The sequence below is a fragment of the Melitaea cinxia genome, chromosome 15 (assembly GCF_905220565.1).
Source record: "Melitaea cinxia chromosome 15, ilMelCinx1.1, whole genome shotgun sequence".
NCBI classification, from domain to species: Eukaryota; Metazoa; Arthropoda; class Insecta; order Lepidoptera; family Nymphalidae; genus Melitaea; species Melitaea cinxia.
In genome coordinates this window covers 13,392,272-13,416,596 of record NC_059408.1, presented here as the reverse complement: position 1 = coordinate 13,416,596, position 24,325 = coordinate 13,392,272, and the positions used below count along the sequence as shown (strand labels likewise).

Here is a 24,325-nt window from a genome sequence, read left to right as displayed (position 1 = left end):
TGGATCTGTTCCAAACTATACTTGAGCAATTGTAAATGCAACTTGAGCAGTTTTTTAACACTTTGAGCAATTTAAAATATTGTATACATCAAAAGATAAAGGAGTTTGAAAATTTTGATGAATGATTTTTTTAACAACGTTATTGATTTTTAATTAAATAGTTTAAGGTGAGCAATTTAAGAGGACAACGTAGTTAAATTGAGCTATTGAAAATCTATCGATTAATATTTTTTTTTATTACAAATATCATTATTTTGCAGGCTGGGGTAGGGTAGGTTTTCTCTATGACAAATGACAGTATCTCGTACTGTCACTTCCTATTTTCACTTTTGAGTTTTGAACTTGTCAGACTTGTAAATAACAACTAATAAGTATTGCACTACCTAATAGTGCGTATTATCGACCACGTTTTTTTTTTTTTAAATATTCTACTACTAAAATTAATAATCAGTTCAAAATGAATAGTGAAAGTGCTCCTTCGTCAGAAGCCAAGGAGATGACATTTGCAGAAAAACAAGCAGAGAGGATGAAACGTTTGCGTTCATTGCATTCAGCGAGAAATGAAGCCAGGACGCACAATCATCAAGAAGTTGTTGCAGAGGAGGCTAGAAATAAATTGCCAGCGAATTACGAGGCCAAGAAGCGACAAGCAGAGTGGTTGTTGGAAGATCAGAACAAACGCGAAGAAGCCACTAAACAGGGTAAAGACTACGATCGTGTAAAACTATTAAACATATCTGCAGTTGAAGCGGAGCGTCTCGAGCGTAAAAAGAAGAAAAAGAATCCAGATCAAGGCTTTTCTACTTACGAACAGGCAACTGTACGACAATACAATAGACTCGTAAAAAATATGCCTACAATGGATACTGAACAGTATGACAAACAAAAGCAAAAGTATGGCGACGCATTTTATGGTGGACCAAATGTTATTATACATGGTATGCATGAAGACCGTAAAGAAGCAATCGACAAAATGGTTAATGATATTGAGGGACAGATCGCTAAACGAGCGAAATACTCTCGGAGGCGTACACACAATGACGACGCAGATATTGACTACATCAACGAAAGGAATGCCAAGTTCAACAAGAAACTTGAAAGGTTTTACGGGGAGCACACGGCTGAGATCAAGCAAAATCTCGAGAGGGGCACAGCAATATAGGAATTTTTTATATGCATATATCTGTACAGTGTGCTGTGTGGCTATTGCACCAAAGAATATAGCCACCCCCTCTCTTCCCGTGGGTGTCGTTAGAGGCGACTAAGGGATAACAAGGTTCCACTACTACCTTAGAACTTAAGAAGCCGACCGATGGTGAGATAACCATCCAACTGCTGGCTTTCAAACACACAGGCCGAAGACGGGCAGCAGTGTCTTTGGTGCGAGAAAGCCAGCCCTGCGGTCACCAACCCACCTGCCCAGCGTGGTGACTATGGGCAAAACACATGAGTTCGCGCATTTTTGGCGCAAACTTGTGGAGGCCTATGTCCAGCAGTGAACTGCAATAGGCTGGAATGATGATGATGTTATCTGTACAGATGTGTTAAAATTTTCACATCAGTTCAAAATAACCTGTATTTGTGTAAAATATAAGATGCTAGATTAAAATAATTCAAGATTAGTTCTTATTTCAATGTAAATAAGTTTCTGTCCGAGGATAGTAGTAGTGTTGTTGTTTCAGTACTACTGTTAAACTAAACTGTGTCTGTTGTATTATTGCTTTTAAATGATTGATATAAAAAACCTATCTAGTTTATAAGTAAATAAATTATGTATAAAGCCATTGAATTTTTCATTGTTTTTCCTTAATTCAAGTTATAGTAACTATTATCTTGTCCTCATCATACTTTTGCTCCGAGTTTTTGGATTAACTATAATTAGTTTTAGTAATTTATATTTTTATGAGTTAATGGATTTAATGTACCAAATATTTACTTTTACACAAATGTCTGAAATGCTTACCAAAGACCTTTTAAAAATAAAAGGCCTTTGGTAAGCATTTCAGACATTTTGACTAGTCCATGGGTACAGTTTGCAGTTGTGTAGTTTGATTTTAATTCAGAGTTTAGGTATAACATGTTTATATTCGTAATCATTTATCATTATGCATATTTATTAAAAAAAATGTGTATCTATCATCAGCCAACACAGGGATTGTTGCTTACAATGATGAGTTGACAAGATTGAAATGAAATTTACTAGGTTTCAATAAGATTGTTATTTTATTGCTCTCGATAAGGCAAAATAGATTAAAGATTTGTAAATTGTAAAGTCAAATACGTTTTTACAAAGAAAAAACATAATATGCAGCTCAAAACAATTTATATTCAAAAAAAATTATGTGGTGTCATGGGACATCAGGTAGGAAAGAAGTTCCTTCGGATAGTATAGAAGCAACACAATTTGAAAAAAAAATGTTGAATTTTCAGTCGTGTGACTGATATTACGTCACTTCCGTTATATATTTTTCTTACGGTTTTATTATCACTTTTTCTTCAGTTCGGTCAAACCACCCAGCCCAATGCCATATGTCAATCCTGCCGTAAGGAACTTCGTTCCAACAATTCAGCTCAGCTTCTCAACAGCACTGCTATTCGACAGGCACCCGTAATTTCGGTGGTTAAGTTCTATTTATATTACCTACCAAAAACTACGCCTGATGTCAGTTACACAAGTTAACTATATTATTTTTCTTCCATTATTAAAGTCTAATTTACCTTTTGTAGTTAGGGGGACATCCAATAATTATGTGAGCTCAGAATAGGGAGGGGTCCAATGAAATCTCACCAAATTTCATTTATACCGAGGGGGATAATCGAAAATCTTACATCAAACGCAAAAAATATAATATATTACAGATATTAAAAAAATATATGTTGAGTGTTCATTTTGCTACCTAAAATAAATCTCACGGCCATTAAAATTATTCAGTTTTTGCTTTGAATTTAATTTAAATAAATTAACACTATATATGTATACTTGAACAGTTTATTATTTCCCGTCAATCTATTATATTCAGCGTCAATCTCACGTAAGGGGAGGGGGGGTCGAGGCAAATCTCACCTAAGGGGGTGGGAGGGGTCTAAACTGATCAAAAATAGCTCACGTAATTAATGGAACACTTCATCATCATTACAGCCTATACAGTCCACTGCTGGACATAGGCCTCCATAAGTTTACGCCAAAAATAACGTGAACTCATGTGTTTTGCCCATAGTCACCAACTATGGGGCGACTAAGGGATAACACAGTTCCGCTACCACCTTGGAACTTAAAAAGCCGACCGGTGGCGGGATAACCATCGAACTGCTGGCTTTGAAATACACAGGCCGAAGACGGGCAGCAGCGTCTTCGGTGCGAAAAAGCCAGTACTGCGGTCATCAACCCGCCTGCCCAGCGTGGTGACTATGGGCAAAACACATGGAACACTTATGTGAAATTTAATATTACTCACACATTGAAGTACATTATCCGCCAACCCGCATTGCAGAAGCGTGGTGGATTAAGCTCTGATCTTTCTCCTACATGGGGAAAGAGGCCTATGCTCAGCCGTGGGATATCACTAGCTAGTGTGAATTGAAGTAAATTATTTTGATTAATCTGTGTGATTAATGTTTAGCTCATCGTCGATCATTTCTATAAATTAGGTAAAAATTGTTTCTGAAGTTATTTCATTGCAAAACTATTTCATTTTTGCAACTAAAAAAAGTATAGCAAGCCTTGATTGCTTTTTAAATTTGATTATTAGAAGGGATTGAATTTACTTTTTAGTTCCTAAATATATAATATGAAATATTTATTATACAGATGTTGGACTGTTAAGCCTAACGGCGCGGCGTTCCTTCAAATGGAGATTCTGTGGGTTTTTTTTTTTTAATATTATAAATAAGTCGGCAAACAAGCATACGGATCACCTGAATGGTAAGCGATTAACCTTGCTTATAGACTTCTGCAACACCAGAAGAATCGCAAGCGTGTTGCCGACCCTATGCCTAGTTTCCTCCTGGAGCTCTAGTCACCTTACTCATCAACAGAAACACAACACTGCTTGAAAATATTATTATTTAGCTGTGATCTTCTGTAAGGTCCAGGTACAATTCTTAGAAGTCTTAGCTCAATAAAAACAATGCGTTTCTGGAACCACGACACGAATAAATTTAGTGGAGGCCATGAGTATGAAGCGTTTATTTAGTAAATCTCCTGCTTAGTATATAGGTATATATTTTGTTTTCTATTTATTACCACTGATGCGCTAGCGGTCGTGGGTTCGATGCCTGCGCGGGGAAAATGTGTGTACAAGGCCATACATGTGTTTGTTTTCGGAATCCCGATACAGGATTCGCATCCTTCTGTAGCCGGTAAATATGAGGCATTTATTTGTTATTAATAATTAAAAATCATAAGCATATTCGTGTTTATTTTGATGACAAGCTAGCGTAGTGGTTGTAGCACTTCACTGTTGCACTTGTGGTTCGATCCTCATTCACGGCCAAAATTTCTAAAGGCCATAGAGAATTAGAGACATTGTGGTCGAGCCCACCTGTATATTCAATGTACTCTGTGGTCGAGCCATTGAGTGTGAAGCGTTTGTTTCGTTGAAAATAAATGAATAAAACAATATGCAAGTTTTTATTGAAAAATTAAAATATGTCCAATAAATAGTCAAATTACATTGTAATGTCTGATAATATAATTAACATTTTCACAGTAATATTGCAAAAGCATGACTGTTGTCAAAATAACGATAACGTTTAAAAATTACTCAACTAGTCAATTCGCGTTAAGAAAATAGGATCTCATTAATGTCACTTAGAGTAGCCACGTCCATTATCCAGGATGGATTAAATCGTTGTAAATTAAAATGCCTGTCTGAAAACTTGCTTTACCTGGTCAATTTGAACATGATTTTCTAAAAAATTTACTACGATGTAATTAATCGCGTGGCTAAAATAAATAACAGCGATGAGTTGCTATTTTATTACCTTGCCAATGCACGTAGTATAATTTGATTTTCAATTTATTGAGAGATTTATTTAGTGAGTGAGAGTGAGAGATTCTTTAGTGACTAATAAAGTAAGGTTTTCCTGACTATTGTTACTTACGTATTACCATCTACGAGAGTTATTATATCTAGTAACACTGGATGATAACAATCACTACAACAAATAAAGTGTACTTTAATCAAATCTGTGGAGTACAGAGATAAGGGCAACCATCTCTTGTATGTTAGTGTTTGTCAAAAGGGTAAATTAACTAAAAAAATATATAAAAAAAAATTAAGCGTATAGATAACCGACCGAGACCGAACCGAGACAGCTGTCATGGTTTTAAAATTAAAAAATTGATATTAAATAACAATTATTTATCACAAAAATAATTGAACACGGTACACTTCATTTTCTATATTTGAAATCAGTGCAGTCAGTCGACACGTGTTGGCGCAACGGTCACAGCACTGGCTTTTGCGTTGGCGGTTGCGGCTTCGATACCCGCACTTGAAAAACATTTGTATTGACAATAGAGATGTTTGTTGTGGTCTGGGTGTTTGTGCAGTCCTTGTGGATCTCCCTACGGTGCCTCGGAAAGCATGTTAAGCCGTCGGTCCCAGTTGTTATCATGTACACCTGATAGCGATCGTTACTCATAGTAGGCAATATATCGACCAGCACGCACTGGACGAGCGTGGTGGATTAAGCTATGGTCCTGCTCCTGCATGGTAAAGAGGCCTATGCCTAGCAGTGGAATATTTGAGGCTGAAGCGGAATCAGTAGACTTCAGTCAGTTTATAACAGCTTAGTTCATATCATGGTTTTTGAAGACAGAAAGAAAGTTATTTAAGCCATCAAATAAATTCCAGAGATAAAGATAAATTATTATCAAAATTAGAAAAGAAAAGAAAACAGAAATAACAAATACAAACAAAAGCAAAATTAAAAACCCTTACTTTACAACTTCTCCTACATGGGGAAAAAGGCCTATGTCCAGCAGTGTATTACGACTGAAGCGTCTACGTATTTAAAAAAAAAAAACAACGGATGGTAACTATATATAAGTTTTGTCTGCAATTACTTACGTGTTGTGCCCCATATAGTTATATCACTTAGATGACACTTGAGAATCCCAATACTGATTTTCAGTGTACCCTGTTTTTTTTAGTAAGCGCAATTCGAAGAAGATTTTGATCCCTCACACAAGATGGTTATCCTTACATCTACTATACATAATCAAAACATTAATTTATGTATCATTATTACAAAACTAAAACAGAGAACTATAGAAATTTCTATAGTACACAATATTTGTTCATTCAACGTTCTTATTAATTTAAAAACCTTATTTACATTTTTTATAGTCACATGCCCAAAAAAACAGTCGCTTTGTACATATTTTTAAGTTTTACTATATACTTCAAATCAGCGGTCGGCAACCCACGGCCCGTGTGTATAACTTTACGTACCTAATATTCTACATAAATAATTATTAATATGTACAAAGACATATAAAATACATTTTAATTTACAACACTTTTAAACAATTAAGTATATATAAATAACCTTAATATTCAAATTAACGGAAAAAGGCTGTCTTATCAGTATATAAAAATTTCTTCCAAACAACCTTTATGTATGCTGTGTGGTTACGGCATTAAAGAATATAGCCACTCCCTCCCTTCCCGGGGGTGTCGTAAGAGGCGACTAAGGGATAATATAGTTCCACTACCATCTTGGAACTTAAAAAGCCGACCGATGGCGGGATAACCATCAAACTTGAAACTTTGAAATACACAGGCTGAAGACGGGCAGCAGCGTCTTCGGTGCGACAAAGTCAGCCCTGCGTTCGCCAACCCGCCTGCCCAGCGTGGTGACTATGGGCAAAAGACATGAGTTCACGCCATTTTCGCTCGAACTTGTGGAGGCCTATGTCCAGTAATGGACTGCGATAGGCTGATGTGAACCTTTATGTGTTAGAATTTACAGAATGAAAAAGTGAAAATTTTTAATTTACAGTAAGCACAATTTTAAAACTTTTTAGTGTATTGTTATATATTTTTTTAATTTATTCCCATTATTAAAGTCGGAAAATAATGTTTTTGAGCATTTTTATTTTGTAAAGGACCCATTCATTCGTTTATCTTGCCATCTTGTGGCCTATCTATTAAAGGTTGTCGACCGCTATCTTAAATATCATATAAAAAGGTAGGTGTGTAAGATTTTTATTGAATAATAGCTTAGCCACGTCAGTAGTAACATTATTTATCTTCTGACGGATTCACACATTTCAATCTTACTTTTCTCTTCTAGCTATCGTATGAAATTATAAAACTGAATAAGCATTCGTTATAGTCAATTATGATAAAAGGTAACAATTATATAATGTGGCAAGATTGTTTTTCTGACTAGGGGCTTGTGTGTACATAACATTTTTGTGGTGCACTGTCGACGCGCGTTTTTAGGAAATTAGCGAAAAAGATGAGTTGTAAATGACGCGCTTGTGTCAATAGAGACACGCTAGCCTATTACATTTGTAGTATAACCTCATTTTGCTCCCCTTGTAATTATTGTTAAAAAAGAAAAAAAATCCCTGCCGTAGAGAAAGCGCGCGCTAGTGACGTACAGGTGTCGAGCATGGGCGTACTCCCAGTGGGACAAGGTGCCCTACCCTGACTCGAAGACTAATAACATAATTTTTAGATTTATAATTTCAATTTTAGATTACCTCGCTCGCAAGCTATTATTGCACGAAATAGTGTAGTTAGTGACGGTAAAAAAAAGATTTTTTATTTTTTATTACTGAGGTATTATTGAACGTTTTTTGTTATTTATTTGATTCTTCTCCACCCTTTACAAAGTTGTGGATACGACCATGGTGCTGGACGAAATATGCGTTAAAACAGGTGCTAGTGACAACGATGTCATCCGTGTCTATCTGCAAACCGCGGTACTAATATGCGTACTGATATATCTTTACAAACAAACTAATGGGAACGAGCGTCGACGGCGCGTTTTAAAAGCGTACTGTGGACAAGTCTTAAGATATTTTTCTTTTCTTATCACAATAGTTAAGCCTATAATTATTTTAACTGAGCCCAATATTATGAATAAACAATTGATCAATTTCCATGTCTGTATACAATCAATAATATTTAAAAATATTTCATAACATATTCAGTATAAAGCTACATTTATATATATATGTAATGTAGTAAAATACATAAATTCTCTATCCACCTTAAGTGCAGCAGTGTTTAAATGAAAATAACAATACGTTATTCGCATTTGGTACAACAGAGCACTCAGTGAGAATAGGAAAGTATGAGAAAAACGAAAATTAGAACTATACCAGATTCACGTCAAGTGGCTCCTAACACTATTAACGAAAGATCCTACAACCGTTTGTTTTGGAATGTGCAAATCAAAAAACCTCAACTAAAAATTAGACTACCAAATGCGAATATCACAGATAGTTTTTTTTTTCAACTACTGCACTTAAGATAGAGGTTTCAACTTAAAATTAAATTTCAAAGACAAGGCTTCATTTCATAAAACCCAGGACCGCACTATTTCTGAAAAAAAAAAACCGAAAATTTGAATTAGCCAATTTCCCCCCATTGAATTTGACAAAATATTTACAAGTATTACAGAGTTTAATATAAAACGTACGTACAATACAGTCACAAAATACAATTACAATATATTTTATAGCCTAATTAATAATACTAATATACTCACTCCGACGACCAGGCATTAAATGAACTGTAATTCCATCTCGAGCTCGAACTGCGTAAAAAGATAAATAAAACATTTCTCATATTATACACTGTACAGGAGATCATTGTTAATGTAAGTATTAAATATATCACATCTAAATTATATAACTCACAACGGAAGCAAAACCATCGACAACACGACAAACAAGGAATTATAAAAATAAAAATAAATTGAAAAAATGGGTATTAAAGTACTTACTTACCAGAATCATTTTGATTTGTAATTTCGTTGCCGTAATATAAATGTTATTAGTTTTGAGCAAAAATAGGAAGGCCTTTGGCCAAGGAATAACTTTTGCTATTCTACTGTTTCGTAAATTTTAAATATTATGTTAATATCAAAAATAATATGTTAAGAGTCATGTTAAATGCAGACCTGATGTCGATATATATACGAAAAAAAATGGATGCGTAATTAAAATCGAAATAGTTCATACAAAAAAATAAACAGTTATTTTTATAACGTTTTATTCTTCTCTAATAAACAAAGAAGTTGATCACATTTTTTAAGTATATAAGACTATACAGTCAACAGTTGAAATAAACGGTAAAATTATAGCAATCTCTTTAATATACAGCGTGAAATTTAACTTATAATCTAATCTTTATTTATCCAGAAAATCGTCATTTTTAAGTAGATGCCACACGTTAAATAACTTCCATTGTGATATAAAAACTATGTTAAATATTTATAAGGATTATAATTTTGGTATTAAGAAACAGTTTGTAAGACGGTCGGAATATTTATCACAGAAAAATTAGATAAAAACCAGCCGTGATAACAAGTATTTGTGATTTCGATTCACATTATTTAAATTAGCTTTGAATATGATTTGCCTTACAATAATAATGTGTAATAAAATCTAATAGTTCATAAAGTTTTTCGAATTTAACATTCTGAAATAATATTATTATGCATATATTCACCAGTTTTACAATTCATACCTAAAATGCTAATCAAATTATATTCCTTTACCTACCCGGTTAGGAAAAGTGCTTTTCGTTGAGTGAATTAAACCCTGAGATAGGCAATTTTATAGTAATCTGAGCAAACAACAATTTGAGCATAGATTAATATAACCTTATTATGGCTAGGAATCCCAATGAGATAATTTTTTAAGACATTCAATAATTTAATAAATTTTTTGGCAAGGTGCTTCTAATAATATTTTTATGAGATCTTGTGATGCCTCATTATGTGACCAGATAGTCGGTGATGTAATTCAAACACGCCTAGACAATAAATCGATTAAATAATAAATATTACTATGTTACGTTATGATAACGGAGACAACTAAAATAACAAAAATTTACAATTTTACCTAAATGGTTTTACTAGCGCTATCTACATTAACATATTGTTATATAACAGGTATGTTACTGTAAGAGCCTGAATACTGTTTCAATTCAAGAGTTAACTCGTAAATTCGAAGTAGCAACTCTGTTGAAAAGCCTGGAATGATCTGTATAATTTTACCTTATGTTTTAGTGAACAGATAGGGATTTATGTTGATATTTTTCTATCACAATCTTAGTTCTTTGGAATCAAAGATACTATTGCAAAGGTATAGATGCTTGCATTTTGTTATGCCAATGTCAAGAGTATGCACTACAGCTTCATAGACCTTGAAATTTTTGTTTACTAAATCTAAACAAAAGTTTATAGTTAAACATACAAAACATAGTATTTTCTTAGATCGACAAATTTATGTTTATGATGATAAATGCCCTGTAAAATATTTCTTATTACACATGTACATATCAAACAATCGTTAGTAAAATTTTAAGCACTAGAGGTAAAACTTAATATTTCCTAATATTCAGGCTTTTGCAGTAACACATATTATATGTTGTGATGGTAATCAATATATTGCATTAGTAAAACTATTTTCATATATTACAAATATAAAATTCTGTGTAAAATTTTCAAGCAGTCTTAAATTTTTTTAATTAAAATAACTAATAAGTACAAGATTTACTAGCATAATTTTCATTTCAGGCACTTAAATTTTAAACTATGTGCACCATTACTGTTTCGTATAAATATAATACTATAATTTTATTATGTCTAATCATCGAATATTCTTATAATTTTTGTTTTCGAATTAAATTTGAATTTTTAATGACAATATTATTAAATTTTCCTACAACCGTCTATATTTAATAACTCGGTAACTTACTAAAATCCTATATACATATAAAATCTCTCCTATCTTAAATGGTTATTAAAAATACTAAATAGATAAGAACACACATGCAAGAATTCAATGTCTGGTATCAAACAGGAACATTGGGTATAACAAACTATAAAAGAATATGCCATTATTTATAACAGTTCACAGTGGCACATACTTTTATATCGTGGACATGCCACATGCTAGGTTAACTGCACAACACTGTTTAGTATTCACTTAGATAGCACTTAAGTCTGGTTAAAACACTTAAAAAACGCACTTAAAGGCACTCAAGGCATACGGATTTTTTTCAAACGTTCACAGCTCCGTAGTCGTTTACAGGAGGGATGGGAGCATCGGTCACATCTGTATGTCTATTTGCACCCCTCCTGTTTCTGTCACGAAACGAGCCAAAGCCCGAGTCGTGAGTGGTAGCCGGGGACGTACCTACGAATATCCTTGGCATATCGCACTCCTCACACTTGTCAAGTAACGGATGGTTCCGGAAGGTACACATGTGGCATTGCCAGGACGCTGGCTGACGCTGGCCAGTGTATATGTTGCTGTAAAAGTTGCTTGAGTCGTCTGCCTCTGCAACGGGCATTACACGTGCTAGTGAAAAAATAAAAGTAATTAATTTTGATTGCAGATTAAAGCTCAAAATACTGCTCTCAAGTAATTTTATGGCTGGGAAGCCAGAGCCAGAGCCTCATGGGAGGGTCAGGGAATAGGGTCAGTAACGCGATTTCAATACAAAGGCTATGGTAATCGCGTACCGTCAGACAGACTGCTTATTTGGCAACCTTCCTGTACACTTTTTTTTTTTACAATATAAGGATTACTCAAAGTGCTATTCAATTTTTCATTTAAAAAGATAAAGAGTTTGTATATTTTATAGCAAGTTAATACAATACATCAGCTTAATTTATTGAATATAATACGATTGTACACACACTTTGACTACAGCAGGGCACAGCACGAAATATCCTGCTCAAAATGGAGCAGCCCGACAGGGGAAGTAAGTAGTTTACAGAAGATCTCAACTCAATAATACTGCTTTCAAGCAGTTCCTGTGGTGAGTTAGGTGACCAGAGTTTTTGGGAGGGTTTGTAATCGTTTTTCGACCTATTTGTATAAAAAAGAATTTATTGAATATAACATACCAGTATTACCCATCTCTAATCTCTTAGCTAACATATCACACTCATCTCGAAGTCTCTCGACGTAATCCTTCAGTCTCTGTGTGGCACTCGGCGTCGGGGGCGGTGCTGCTAGTATCTGAGTCTCTCTGTTTAATTGCGCCAGGCGACCCTTTTCTTGAGCTAGAGCCGAAGCTAGTCTGGATAATCGTTCTTTCTGACGTTCAATGAGAGAACGGTCTGGAAATATACAAGGAATCTTCTTAAAGAACTCTGTATTAATATAAAAAAAAAATAATAAACGCTTCACACTCAACGGTTCGCAGTAGGATTTTCTCCTGTGTTGGAGGTCCGGAAACACACACAATACACAAGCACAACGCCCAGACCACGACAAACATCTATATGGCCGATACAAATGTCTGTCGTGAGCGGGGATTGAACCCGCAACCGTTAGCACAACAGTCACAAACCAGTGCCGTGTCCGTTGCGCCAACGCGAACCGTATATATCTTAGGCGGTAACTAACGGGTGAATCAGCTAATATTAAAATTAGGAGCTTGTCTATTTTCCTCGAGGTGAAAAGGTTTAAAGATATATTTAAAAATTTGATAGATATAGAATTGACAAAAGAAATAGTTATATATATGTATGTATGTATGTATGTATGTACGTGGCATGTTATTGTAAACAAGCTAAAAGTGATTATCTATACAAATAAATAACGATATTTTAAGGCGCTTCCCTGACCAAAACGCCGCGCTAGCCGTTTTTTGTGCACTTTTTTGGAGCTATCTACTTGTTAATGGAAAAAAGAATCAAACTAATAAAAACACAGTTAAATTCTGCATAATTTTGACTATACAATGGTAGATTTAGTTTTTTTTTTTTTAAGGAATAGATGTTAAATAATCTCCTCACAACGATACCACAAAAATGAGAAATAGTGATTGATAATATGCATCTCCTCGTAAAGTAAACATTATTTTATTTTGCAACCGACACCAATTGATCGACAATTGAATACTGAACAATACGTAAGAATTTTTTTTTTCAAAAGACCCAAATTTGAATTTTTATAGATTTTTTTCTAAAATCTGGGCGTATTCACTACTGTAACTCAAGCACAGGGTATCGGAATTCAGTCTGCCGCAAGGTTTGGAGGGAGAAGCTTGTGTTGTTTGTCACCGTGTCGGGTAGCGCACGCTCAATTCACAATATCAGTTAACAATAATAAATTTATTAGCATCTTGTTAGCATTTATTGTTGAAGTTTATTTTAATTAGGTTTTATCTATGATATCTTGATGATTATCTATGATAATAAAATTTACTTTGTTTTTATTTTATTTCTCTACTTACACTGTCTGAATAATAAAGATAGATTGCTTTTTAACCGACTTCTAAAAAAGGAGGAGGTTCTCAATTCGACTGTATTTTGTTTTAACCGACTTCCAAAAAAGGAGGAGGTTCTCAATTCGACTGTATTTTTTATGTATGTGGATATCAGAATTTTTAACTGGGTGGACCGATTTCGACAAAAAAATTTTAATCGAAAAGTGGTGTGTGTCATTTGGTCCCATATAAATTTATTTGAGATCTAACAATTACTTTTCGAGTTATATCTAATAATGCGTTTTTACTTGACGCTTTTTTTGTCTACCTACGTTGTATTATACCACCATAGATCAAGTAAAAAAAGTAGATAATGCGCGGCCTTTGTTGTTACTGAAGCCACAAAACTCGGCTCCTTCAAGTAAACACACGCGCTCACGCACACATATGCATCAAACTACGCTCATTTTCGTCAGTATCTCACAGGGCCTCGTACAGTAACTTTGCCTTCAAAATGCCGTTCTTATGTAATTAAATGGTGCAAAAACAATACCAAAGTGAATAAAAAGTCTGAATAAATATCGTTTCACACGTAAGTACATACAAAACTTTATATTTCTTGTTATTCCAAAATAATATTGAGGTTATTCGGAACTTATAATTTCGATGTCCCGAAATGACGTACCGAGGGAATGTTACCAGTAATTTTTATTTCCATTAGCCCAAAATGCGGGTAAGTAAATTGTAGGCAATCATAGAAAAATAAGTAGAAAGTGGACAACATTATTGTTTTTTTTTTAATTGTGTGATTTTTATGTTTTTCCTAAATTTTTGACTCGTTTGTTTCTGTTTAGATTTTTGAATTAACTACTCATATTTTACTACTAAATATCATGGTTTTAGGTTTCCAACGAATATTTTAATAGGAGACGAATGGGTAGCTGTTTTACGACTGAGCCGAAATGAACTACAACGACAGCCATCCTCATCTAGTTGGTTTGTTCAAACCATTTTGATAAAGCTGACATGTACAGCACAAAACGTGGACTTCGCAGAGTACCATCAAGTACATACTGCTACTTACTACTACGTATTTTAATGTTATATTTTTTGTTCTAGGGCCTACCGGATGAGTCTAAATCAGTCCTTAACTAAGATACAATCTTTGATACACCTAGAAAACATAAACTAAGAGAAAAGTTAAAAAAACAGGAACTTAATTTAAAAAAAAAATGTTAAAATAAAATCAATTTATTACAGCAAAGAGTTAGACGTCTTTAAAGCAGGAACTTGCCCCTCAGAGGAATAATCAATTACTTAAAAACGCAAGTTTTCATTGACACAGATTTATATAATTAAATAAATCAAAACACGGCTACAATAGATTTATGTAACAATTTGAATCGAAAAAAGGAGTAAATATATTTAAAACTATAAACAGGTTTTTATTTCCACATACCCATTTTACCTATATTAAATTCATTGTTTAATAAATTTTTAGGGACTTTTTTTAAAAAGTGTCAACACTTCACTCACTCACACATCTTTAAAAAAGTGGCTTCACTTTTCTGTTCTAGGTGCGTTATCTATATTTTTTACTTTATCTATGTATACCACATAACTTTTTACTGGATGTACCGATTTTGATAATTCTTTTTTTTGGAAAGGAGATATCCCTAGTTTTGTACCATGATAAGGAAACCAGGGTTTGATGATGGGATCCCAGATAAATTAAGGGGAACTCTCGAAAATCCGCATAACTTTTTACTGGGTGTACCGATTTTGATAATTTTTTATTTAATCGAAAGCTGATGTTTATTATGACATTTGATATCATCACATTTAAATTTTATTGAGACCTTATAACTACTTTTTGAGTAATCTTTGATAACGCGTAGTTACTTGACTGTTTTTTCGTCGATCTATGTTGTATTACTTGTTGATGTAATTGAATTTTCGTTTGCGAGCAAATACAATTATTAGCAATAAGATCGCCTGGTTGAACAATTTGTTACTATAATTGCTTGTTATGTAAATTTTGTTCTTTATTTACATGCGCAATAAAGTATATTATTATTATTATTATTATTATTGATAACTCGCCTTCAATCCAAAAAGTCAACACCAAACGAGTATCATGAATACTTATACTTCACTACATAGTATAAAACAAAGTCGCTTTCCGCAGTCTGTATGCTAAGATCTTTAAACCTACGCAACGGTAATATAATAATGTACTATTATATAATATATACATAATAATGTAATACAATATAGGTATCTTATATATAAAATTCTCGTGTCACAGTTTTCGTTGCCATACTCCTCCGAAACGGCTTGACCGATTTTGATGAAATTTTTTGTGCTTATGCGGTATCTATGAGAATCGGCCAACATCTATTTTTCATCCCCCTAAATGTTAGGGGTAGTCCACCCCTAAATCTATTTTTTATTTTTTAGACAAAATTTTTAATTTCTATTTTTTTATGATACAACATTAAAAAATACATACAACCCTAAATTTTCACCCTTCTACCACCAACCCCTATTTTAAAATAGCGTTTAGCGGCAAGACAACGTTTGCCGGGTCAGCTAGTTTTTTATATATTAGTATCTTTTCATCTATATATATTTTATATTTAGTATCAGCATTGCACCCGTGCGACGCCGGGACGAGCCGCTAGTATTAGAATAAAAGTTGAAAGTATTCATTATGAACGTAAGTGTAGTGACTGAATTCATTACCAAAATTATTTACGCACCAAAAAAATAAATTTAATTTACTTTTTATTGTACACAGCAAATATATTATACTAATATTAAATTTAAAAAAAAATATATATATTAAAAAAATTTAAAAATATATTATATATATATTATATATTAAAAATTTTTTTTTAATGAATGCCATGTCTACGGATTCCAAGATCTATATTTTTTACGCATATTCGTAAGTTGTTTACCAAATGGCGCTAGTAGTGTTTTACGAACTATTGTAGAGGTGGGGTGCGGCAAAGAGGGAACGAATGCTCAAGGTTATTTGGTCAGGGTAGCGCCTTAAGTTTTATTTTGTTAGTCCTTTTTTGATATTGAATTTTAATAATTTCGATCCTTTTTTTATTTTTTATTACTTGTGCAGTAATAGGAGAATTTTATCAAATAACAGCATTCTAATAAAAAACAAAGTTTTGGAATGTAAAAAGTGGGTTTAGCAGAGACCGCTGATAATTGCCAATGTTCAACTCGCATTTGAGACCGAAAGATTGGTCTAAAAAAAACTAAATACTTTTAAGTACTTTCATTTCCGTAAACAAACTATTTATTAAAATTTAATAGTTTTCTTGCTCTGTGTTTGCGGCTTTAAGAATATAGCCACCCCCTTTCTTACGGTAGGTGTCGTAAGAGGCGACTAAGGGATAACACAGTTCCACTACCACCTTGGAACTTAAAAAGCCGACCGACGGCGGGATAACCATCCAGCCACCATGCAACGGCTTTCAAATACACAGGATGAAGACGGGCAGCAGCGTCTTCGGTGCGACAAAGCCAGACCTGCAGTCACCAACCCGCCTGCCCAGCGTGGTGGCTATAGGAAAAACACATATGTTCGCGCCATTTCCGGCGCAAACTTAGAGAGGCCTATGTCCAGCAGAGGACTGCGATAGGCTGAAGTGATAAATATAATAGTTTTCGAGTTTTAGGCAAAAAACTGAGAAAAATCAGATTTTTTTTGCTTTTTAACCGACTTCAAAAAAAGGAGGAGGTTACTCAATTCGACCGTATATATTTTTTTTTTTTTTTTTATGTATGTTCGGAGATAACTTCTTCGTTTATGAACCGATTTTGATAATTCTTTTTTTGTTGGAAAGGAGATATTCATAGTTTGGTACCATGATAAGGAAACCAGGATCTGATGATGGGATCCCAAAGCAACCGAGGGAAACTTTCAAAAATCGTAAGGGTGACTAGTAAATTTAATCATGTTTTCATTAAGTACTATAAAGCACTACTATTTAATAAAGGTCTGGAGTCGATCTGATGATGGAGAAGAAAGATAGTCGAGGGAACTCTTCAACAATTTATAGCAATTACCTGCTTTTTGAACTTAATTCGTTTCTATTGATGAGAACTTTGCACCTGTATGAGTTATAAGTGCCATTACAGTCTGATGATGGAGACAAAAGATAGTCGAGGGAACTCTTTAACGATTTATAGCAATTACCTGCTGTTTGAACTTAATTCGTTTCTATTGATGAGAACCTTGCATATATATGAGTTATAAGTGCCATTTCAGTCTGATGATGGAGACGAAAGATAGTCGAGGGTACTCTTCAACGACTTATAGCAATTACCTGCTGTTTGAACTTAATTCGTTTCTATTGATGAGAACTTTGCACCTATATGGGTTACAAGTGCCATTAAAGTCTGATGATGGAGACAAAAGTTAGTCGAGGGAACTCTTTAACGATTTATAGCAATTACCTGCTGTTTGAACTTAATTCGTTTCTATTGATGAGAATTTTGCATATGTATGAGTTATAAGTGCCATTTCAGTCTGATGATGGAGACGAAAGATAGTCGAGGGTACTCTTCAACGACTTTTAGCAATTACCTGCTGTTTGAACTTAATTCGTTTCTATTGATGAGAACTTTGCACCTATATGAGTTACAAGTGCCATTAAAGTCTGATGATGGAGACGAAAGATAGTCGAGGGAACTCTTTAACGATTTATAGCAATTACCTGCTGTGTGATCATCTGTGTCGCAGGACCAGGTTTGATGATGGAGCCCACAAACACTCCAGGGAATTTCTCAACAATTTACAGCAGTTACCTTTTGCTGTTTGATGACCGCTTTGATATAATGGTGCATGTGCCGTGTCGGCGGCGCCTAAACACCGACGGTCGCGGGTTCTATTCCCGCTCGGAGTGGATATTTATGTTTATACAAATATTTATTTTAGGTCTAGTTGTTAATCCTTGTGGTTCTCCCAACCTAGACGCGACGCGTCGACGCGTTAGCGCAGCGGACACAGAACCGGCTGTTGCGCTGGCGTTAGTTGGTTCAATCCCCGCGCACGACAGACATTTGTATTGGCCATATAGATGTTTGTCATGATCTAGGTGTTTGTGCTTGTGTATTGTGTATGTTTCCGAACCCCCGACATAAGAGAAAAAGCATCCTTGTTAGGTCTACTCATCACTAAAAATTGTAAAATAAAATAATTTTTAACAAAAAAAAAACCGACTTCAAAAAGGAAACTAAAAAGTGAAAAATAAATTTACTTAGTACAAAGTAATTCGTATTTTGATTTAGTTAATCAGAAATGATTAAATAAATATTTTATAATTTTGAAGTTGGTGCCAAGTAAATACTACGACAACCTGGCTACACACAACAAACAAGTACAAAAAATATTATTAGATATGTCAAAACAATAACAGAATAATAACAGTATTCAACCTAATAGTCAATGAAATTAAATTATGAAAAAAAAAACTGAATACAACTTACGAGTAGATACTAGAGTAGTTATTGTTTTACTTGGCACCGACTTCAAAATTATAAAATATTTATTTAATCATTTCTGATTAACTAAATCAAAATACGAATTACTTTGTACTAAGTAAATTTATTTTTCACTTTTTAGTTTCCTTTTTGAAGTCGGTTTTTTTTTTGTTAAAAATTATTTTATTTACGATTTTTTCAATGTTGCGTCACGAAATTTTGTCTGCAACCTCAGATTTCAGACAGAATGAAAGAAATCAGAACTACCCCAAAATATTTATAGTGTGTTGTGTTTTACACAATTTATCTGAACTACTTGACATGCCCAGAATAGTCGGTTCCTAGTTCTGACAAAATCAATAATAAAAATCAATAATGGCCTTCTAGTACAATTTTTCTGTAAAAGGCAGTTTCACTGGAAATTGCAGTCGTTTAAATTAAAACGGTAAATCCGTTGGTATTAAAGAAATTCGGGTAAAATAATACAACTTCTCCAGTTCCACATCCGTTCGTATTGTGCATTCTATTATGCTTCCAATACTGCTTTGCTACAGAAGTATAGAGTGAGGCGCGAACTTCGATACGCCTTTTATCGGCAGGACGTAGAGCGAGGTGGCGAGACGCGGTGCCAACTGTTTCGCTGCCAGGGATTTTTTTTGGTTGCGTGTGTGTATGTTTAAATCCGTGATAAATTCTAAAGTATTCATTTAAATAAAATACGGTATAGGACAATTTGGATCTACATCAAAATGCCAAAGTTACTAAAATACTTATTTCGATTAGGATTAATACTTAGTTATCTAATATATAAAATTCTCGTGTCGCGGTGTGTCTCATGAAATTTTGTGTGCATACCTATCGGGTAGGTCTGAGAACCGAACAACGTCTATTTTTCATCCCCATACATGTTAAGGGTAGTTCACGCCTAATTTTTTTTTAATTTTTAGATAAATTATTTATTTTTTAGTTTTTTATGATAGAACAGTAAAAAATACATACAACTCTAAATTTTCAACCCTCTACGGTCAACCCCTATTTTGAAATAGCGTTTAAGTGGCAAGACAAAGTTTGCCGAGTCAGCTAGATTAAATATAAAAATAGTTACTGTGAGTCAACCCAAGAGACTGATAGATGATCACAGACCCTTTTGTAGGCCTTTTTATGATATACAATTCCATAGTACGTTATTTTGATGTATCTCATACGGTTTAGCTAGCGTTCGCAATGTAAGGTCTCGAAAAATCGTTTTTTTTACAGCTTCATCAAAAGAGCGAATTTTCTCTATTATACAAATACTTAATTAAAATGCTTTTGTATGTATAAACATTCGGGAATAAACTTTCTAAATAGCAGTAAAAACTGCAAAAAAATCCGTTGCGTAGTTTAAAAGAAGAAAGACCAGAAACAGACACGCAGAGATGGAGAGCGAGACCTTGTTTAATACTATGTAGTGATGAATAAGTTACGGTGTTAACTTATATAATCTTATAGACAGAAATAGTTGTTTCAGTATGAATAATACCTAAAGAAAGTACGAGTATTGTATATGTAAATTTGCTTTCAAAATATTGCATTCTAATTATCCAATTAGTAATCCAATTATTTGTTTGAAACCTTGTATGTTAGAAAAGTAATATGTAAGGCTACAAAACATCATGATGTACTTCATGAGAGCAGCAATCATCGTGAATAACAAAATGCTAAAATAATATCTATTGTATTTGTATTTTTATAAAAATATTTCGAAAACATAGTAGGTAGTTTTAGTTTTATTGTTTTCAATAATTGTCTGTTACCTATGTTATCTTGTATGATTTTCCTGCTCAGTAAGAACATGACAAATGAAAAGGCTTCTTTGCATAATTCGACAATTAAATTTATATTTATAATGTGTCACATACAACATTATTTTGCTATTAATTTTTTTACACTTTACAATGAAGTATATTTCCTACTTTTATCATTATTTCATTTAATGTTCCCAATTAAAAAAAGAAAAAAGCTTATAAGGTCCATTAATTACGTGAGGTGTTTTTTTTTTAAATTTTCTGTCCCTCCCCCTGGTGAGATGTCGTGAGATTTTATTCAAACCCCTCCCCCATCCCCCAATCTCACGTGAGATTTTTCAAAATGTGGGTTTCTTACGTAAACGCGTTGGATTGTTATTGTAAAAAAAAAAATTGCTTCGTGTTTTTATTTACGACTAGTCAAAACTAGTAATCAGACACAATCAACAAAGCCGACAGTCAGTAGATGTATAACGTCGAAGTATGAATGAAATTATTTTCTTTCCAACGAATTAGTGAATAATATTAATCGGATTACGCTTAAGATTAAATTTAAAGTATGTACAATCTGGATTAAATGGACCAAAGTAGTATATATTTTTTTTTTCAATCAGTAAAAAAAATTGCGTGATATTTGCCGAGGCCCCTCTCTCCAACGTAAGATTAGAAGAGATTTGACTCGACTCCCTCCCCCCTTTAAGCATCTCACGTATTTTATGAACGCCCCCTAAGTAGATATGAAAAACTATTAGGGCCTGTGTTACCAGTTGTCACTTCAGCCTATCGCAGTCCACTGTTGGCATAGGCCTACTCAAGTTCATCTACAAGTTGCAGTTAACTAATTGAGAAGAAACAGTTCCTACTGGCCTATTCTACCTCCCACTGTCAGTCTGTTTGTATCGTCATCCATCAAATAGTGTTATCCAAAAGTGGTGAAACAGGCCTTCGGGCTTTACTCTTATAATTTTAAAATGAAGCAGAGGAATTACAACTAATACCCTTTACCTATAAAAGAATTCTATCAATATTACACAATAATTTTTTTACAGAATGTGTATTTAAGAATTTGTTTTATAGCCAACCTTATTTAAGTAGAAGAAGCAGATACGAATATTATAAAATAGATGAATTTCTCTATTTGTTTCATCATTTCAGCTGATCACGGTCCACTGCTGGACATAGGCCTCCACAAGTTCACGCCAAAAATGGTGTGAACTCACGTGTGTTACCCATAGTCATCACTCTAGGCAGGTGGGTTGGTCTCTATTTGTTTATATGTGATTATTTTGAATGTAGTGCTATAGTTTCAAAACAATAATATTCTGTTAGGAAATTTCTTTATCTGAGATGATTGTCGATACTATGTATAATATAATAAAGCTGGTGTGTTTGTTTGTTTTGTTTGAACACGCTAATTGCAGGTACTACTGGTTTAAATTGAAAAATTCTATTTTGTGTTGGATAGTCTATTTGTCAAGGAGGCTGCCTATAAGCTATATAATATTTTCTAATTTTTTTTAAATTAATGCGGGTGAAACTTTGTTGTACAGCTTGTAGTCTAGTAAAATATCTTTTAATCATCTAGGGACAGAGATATAAAACCATATTAGCAAGTCACCTAGTAATTAGTAATTCTTACCTTGTGAGTGACCAGGGGGCTCCGGAGCAGATCTGGTAGGTCGTGGAGACTCTATGCGTGACATCGGCATTGGAGGTGGTGGAGCCCGACGTCTCGGTCGTGTTGTACTCGGACTGACCGTTACAGTTACATGACCTTCAAATGACCCGTCTTCTTCTCTTGTCTCCCTAATAGGGCTAGCCATGTTTGAAGTTGGAGTGCAAACTGTTAAATTAACAGATGTTATAGCTCTCGGGCTATCGTAATCCCCATCGTAGGCACGACTCAAGTCCATATGACAATTAACATTAACGGACCAGTTAAGAGGGTACCCTCTATCTAGGCGGTAGTTACCAGGTTTTTGGTCCTTTGTCTCTGGTTTAGGTGCTGACGGTGCCGGGGAAACTGTTCTACTCGTCTCAGGTTCAGGCTGTTTTAAGTTTTCTTTAAATGCAATGTCTGGATTTTCCTTGATGAAGTTTAATGTGTTAGGCCTTTGAGGCTTCTCGGGAGTTGGCTTGACAGGTGAATCTTTCTTAATAGTCTTCTTTTCTTTAACTTCTTTTAAAGTCTCAAGTTTCTCATTTAAATTGGCTTTGATTTTATTGCTTTTTAATATTTTGTAATTAGTGCTCTCTGGTTGTTCAGGGCTTACAATATTATCTTTCTCAAGTGGTTTAGACTCCTGAGATGTAGTTTCTTCAACTGTACTTTGTTCTTCTGCCTTGGTTTCGTTAGTTAGTTCTATATCACTAGGGGACCCAGCATTATACTTTGCATAACATTGATCAATATTAATAACAGTGACTGGAGATGAAACATTATTTAGTTTTTCATCACTGTTATTTTCAACAACATTTTGATTGGCATCAGTACTTAATTTAGGCTTTTCTTCCTCTATACCAGTGCTAGTGCTTATCACAGCTTTCTGTGGACCCTGGCAAGTTAAAGATTTAACAGCAGTGCATTTTGCAGCTTCATGCTTGACTATAGGTTGGTTGCGGCACTTGATCGGTGGACTGACTCTGAGTTCATTGAGCTGGCGAGCTGCGGCCGACGAAGAAGCATGATACGCGTGTGTTAGGGAGGCCTTGACTTCTCTATGGAGGTGTGTCTCACAAGCTTTCTTGTCGTGACAGTACAGTTCGATCGTGTGTGATACAACATGATCGGGGACGCCGGGAAACTTCTGTTTCAGCTCATGAAACAATTGCATAAGCGATATGTTGGTACACGCACATGGTGAAGGGCTCGTGGCGCTATCGGAGGGGGCAGACATCGCCGCCCATCCTCGCGGAACACCTCCTCTGCACCGTGAACTCGCCTGTCACTGTATCAACAAAAATATATTGGCACTCACCGAAAAAAAGTAACAAACATCGTATGCGAAAGCCGAAATTTTATTGTCTTTTCACTCTAGTGACGTCATAAACCTTAAAATCTCTTTTTCACACCTTTACGTGTACACCACTGAACTCTCACGGTTGCAAATACTCATGACTCGCTAATCCCTACGGTACACATGTGACGAAAAAGAGCACATAACGAGACAAGGCTGAATTTTTATATCTTTTGTTATCATCATACCAATGCTATTTTTTTGACCAGTTGCAACACCTTATGAGATGAGTTTTCACTTTGTTTTTGATGTTTATAGAAAAATAGAGACTGTCGCTTAAACAGTAACAACTTTGAAAATTTAAAGGGTATATTAACATTTGTGAATCCAAAAATAAAATTACGAAGATCACAAACTTGTCATTTCAACCTTCCATTTTGACTACAGACATACTAGTACAGACTGGGCACAGAGTATAGAACAAAATTGTAGAAAGATTATTTATAATTTATAAATAATTATAATTTAATTTAATTTGGATGTCATAGTAAAGTCAGCTCCTCCACTCTACACACGTAAATTATGCTACCTATTATAGGTAGTCTACTGTAGTCTGAAAGTTTAATCATTAGTTACTAATTTTGAGTTGCAGGTAGAA

At 34.2% G+C, this 24,325-nt stretch overlaps 2 protein-coding genes and 1 long non-coding RNA gene across 3 annotated transcripts; 1 reads left to right on the top strand and 2 right to left on the bottom strand.

Annotated features, from left to right (window-relative positions):
- Nucleotides 1-286: 286 nt before the first annotated feature.
- Nucleotides 287-1,266, top strand: LOC123660416 (pre-mRNA-splicing factor Syf2). Its single transcript, XM_045595503.1, has one exon. It carries the CDS (start codon nucleotides 458-460, stop codon nucleotides 1,160-1,162), a length of 705 nt encoding a protein of 234 aa, XP_045451459.1. The 5' UTR covers nucleotides 287-457; the 3' UTR covers nucleotides 1,163-1,266.
- Nucleotides 1,267-8,111: 6,845 nt separating this feature from the next.
- Nucleotides 8,112-8,913, bottom strand: LOC123660389. The gene is made up of 2 exons (XR_006744180.1): nucleotides 8,731-8,913; nucleotides 8,112-8,564 (listed from the first exon to the last, which is right to left on the bottom strand). It is a non-coding gene; the product is annotated as an uncharacterized LOC123660389 (long non-coding RNA).
- Nucleotides 8,914-10,871: 1,958 nt separating this feature from the next.
- Nucleotides 10,872-24,118, bottom strand: LOC123660388. The gene is made up of 3 exons (XM_045595480.1): nucleotides 22,350-24,118; nucleotides 12,106-12,321; nucleotides 10,872-11,554 (listed from the first exon to the last, which is right to left on the bottom strand). The coding sequence occupies exons 1-3, from the start codon at nucleotides 23,605-23,607 to the stop codon at nucleotides 11,253-11,255; spliced, it is 1,776 nt and encodes a 591-aa protein (XP_045451436.1). The 5' UTR covers nucleotides 23,608-24,118; the 3' UTR covers nucleotides 10,872-11,252.
- Nucleotides 24,119-24,325: the final 207 nt, after the last annotated feature.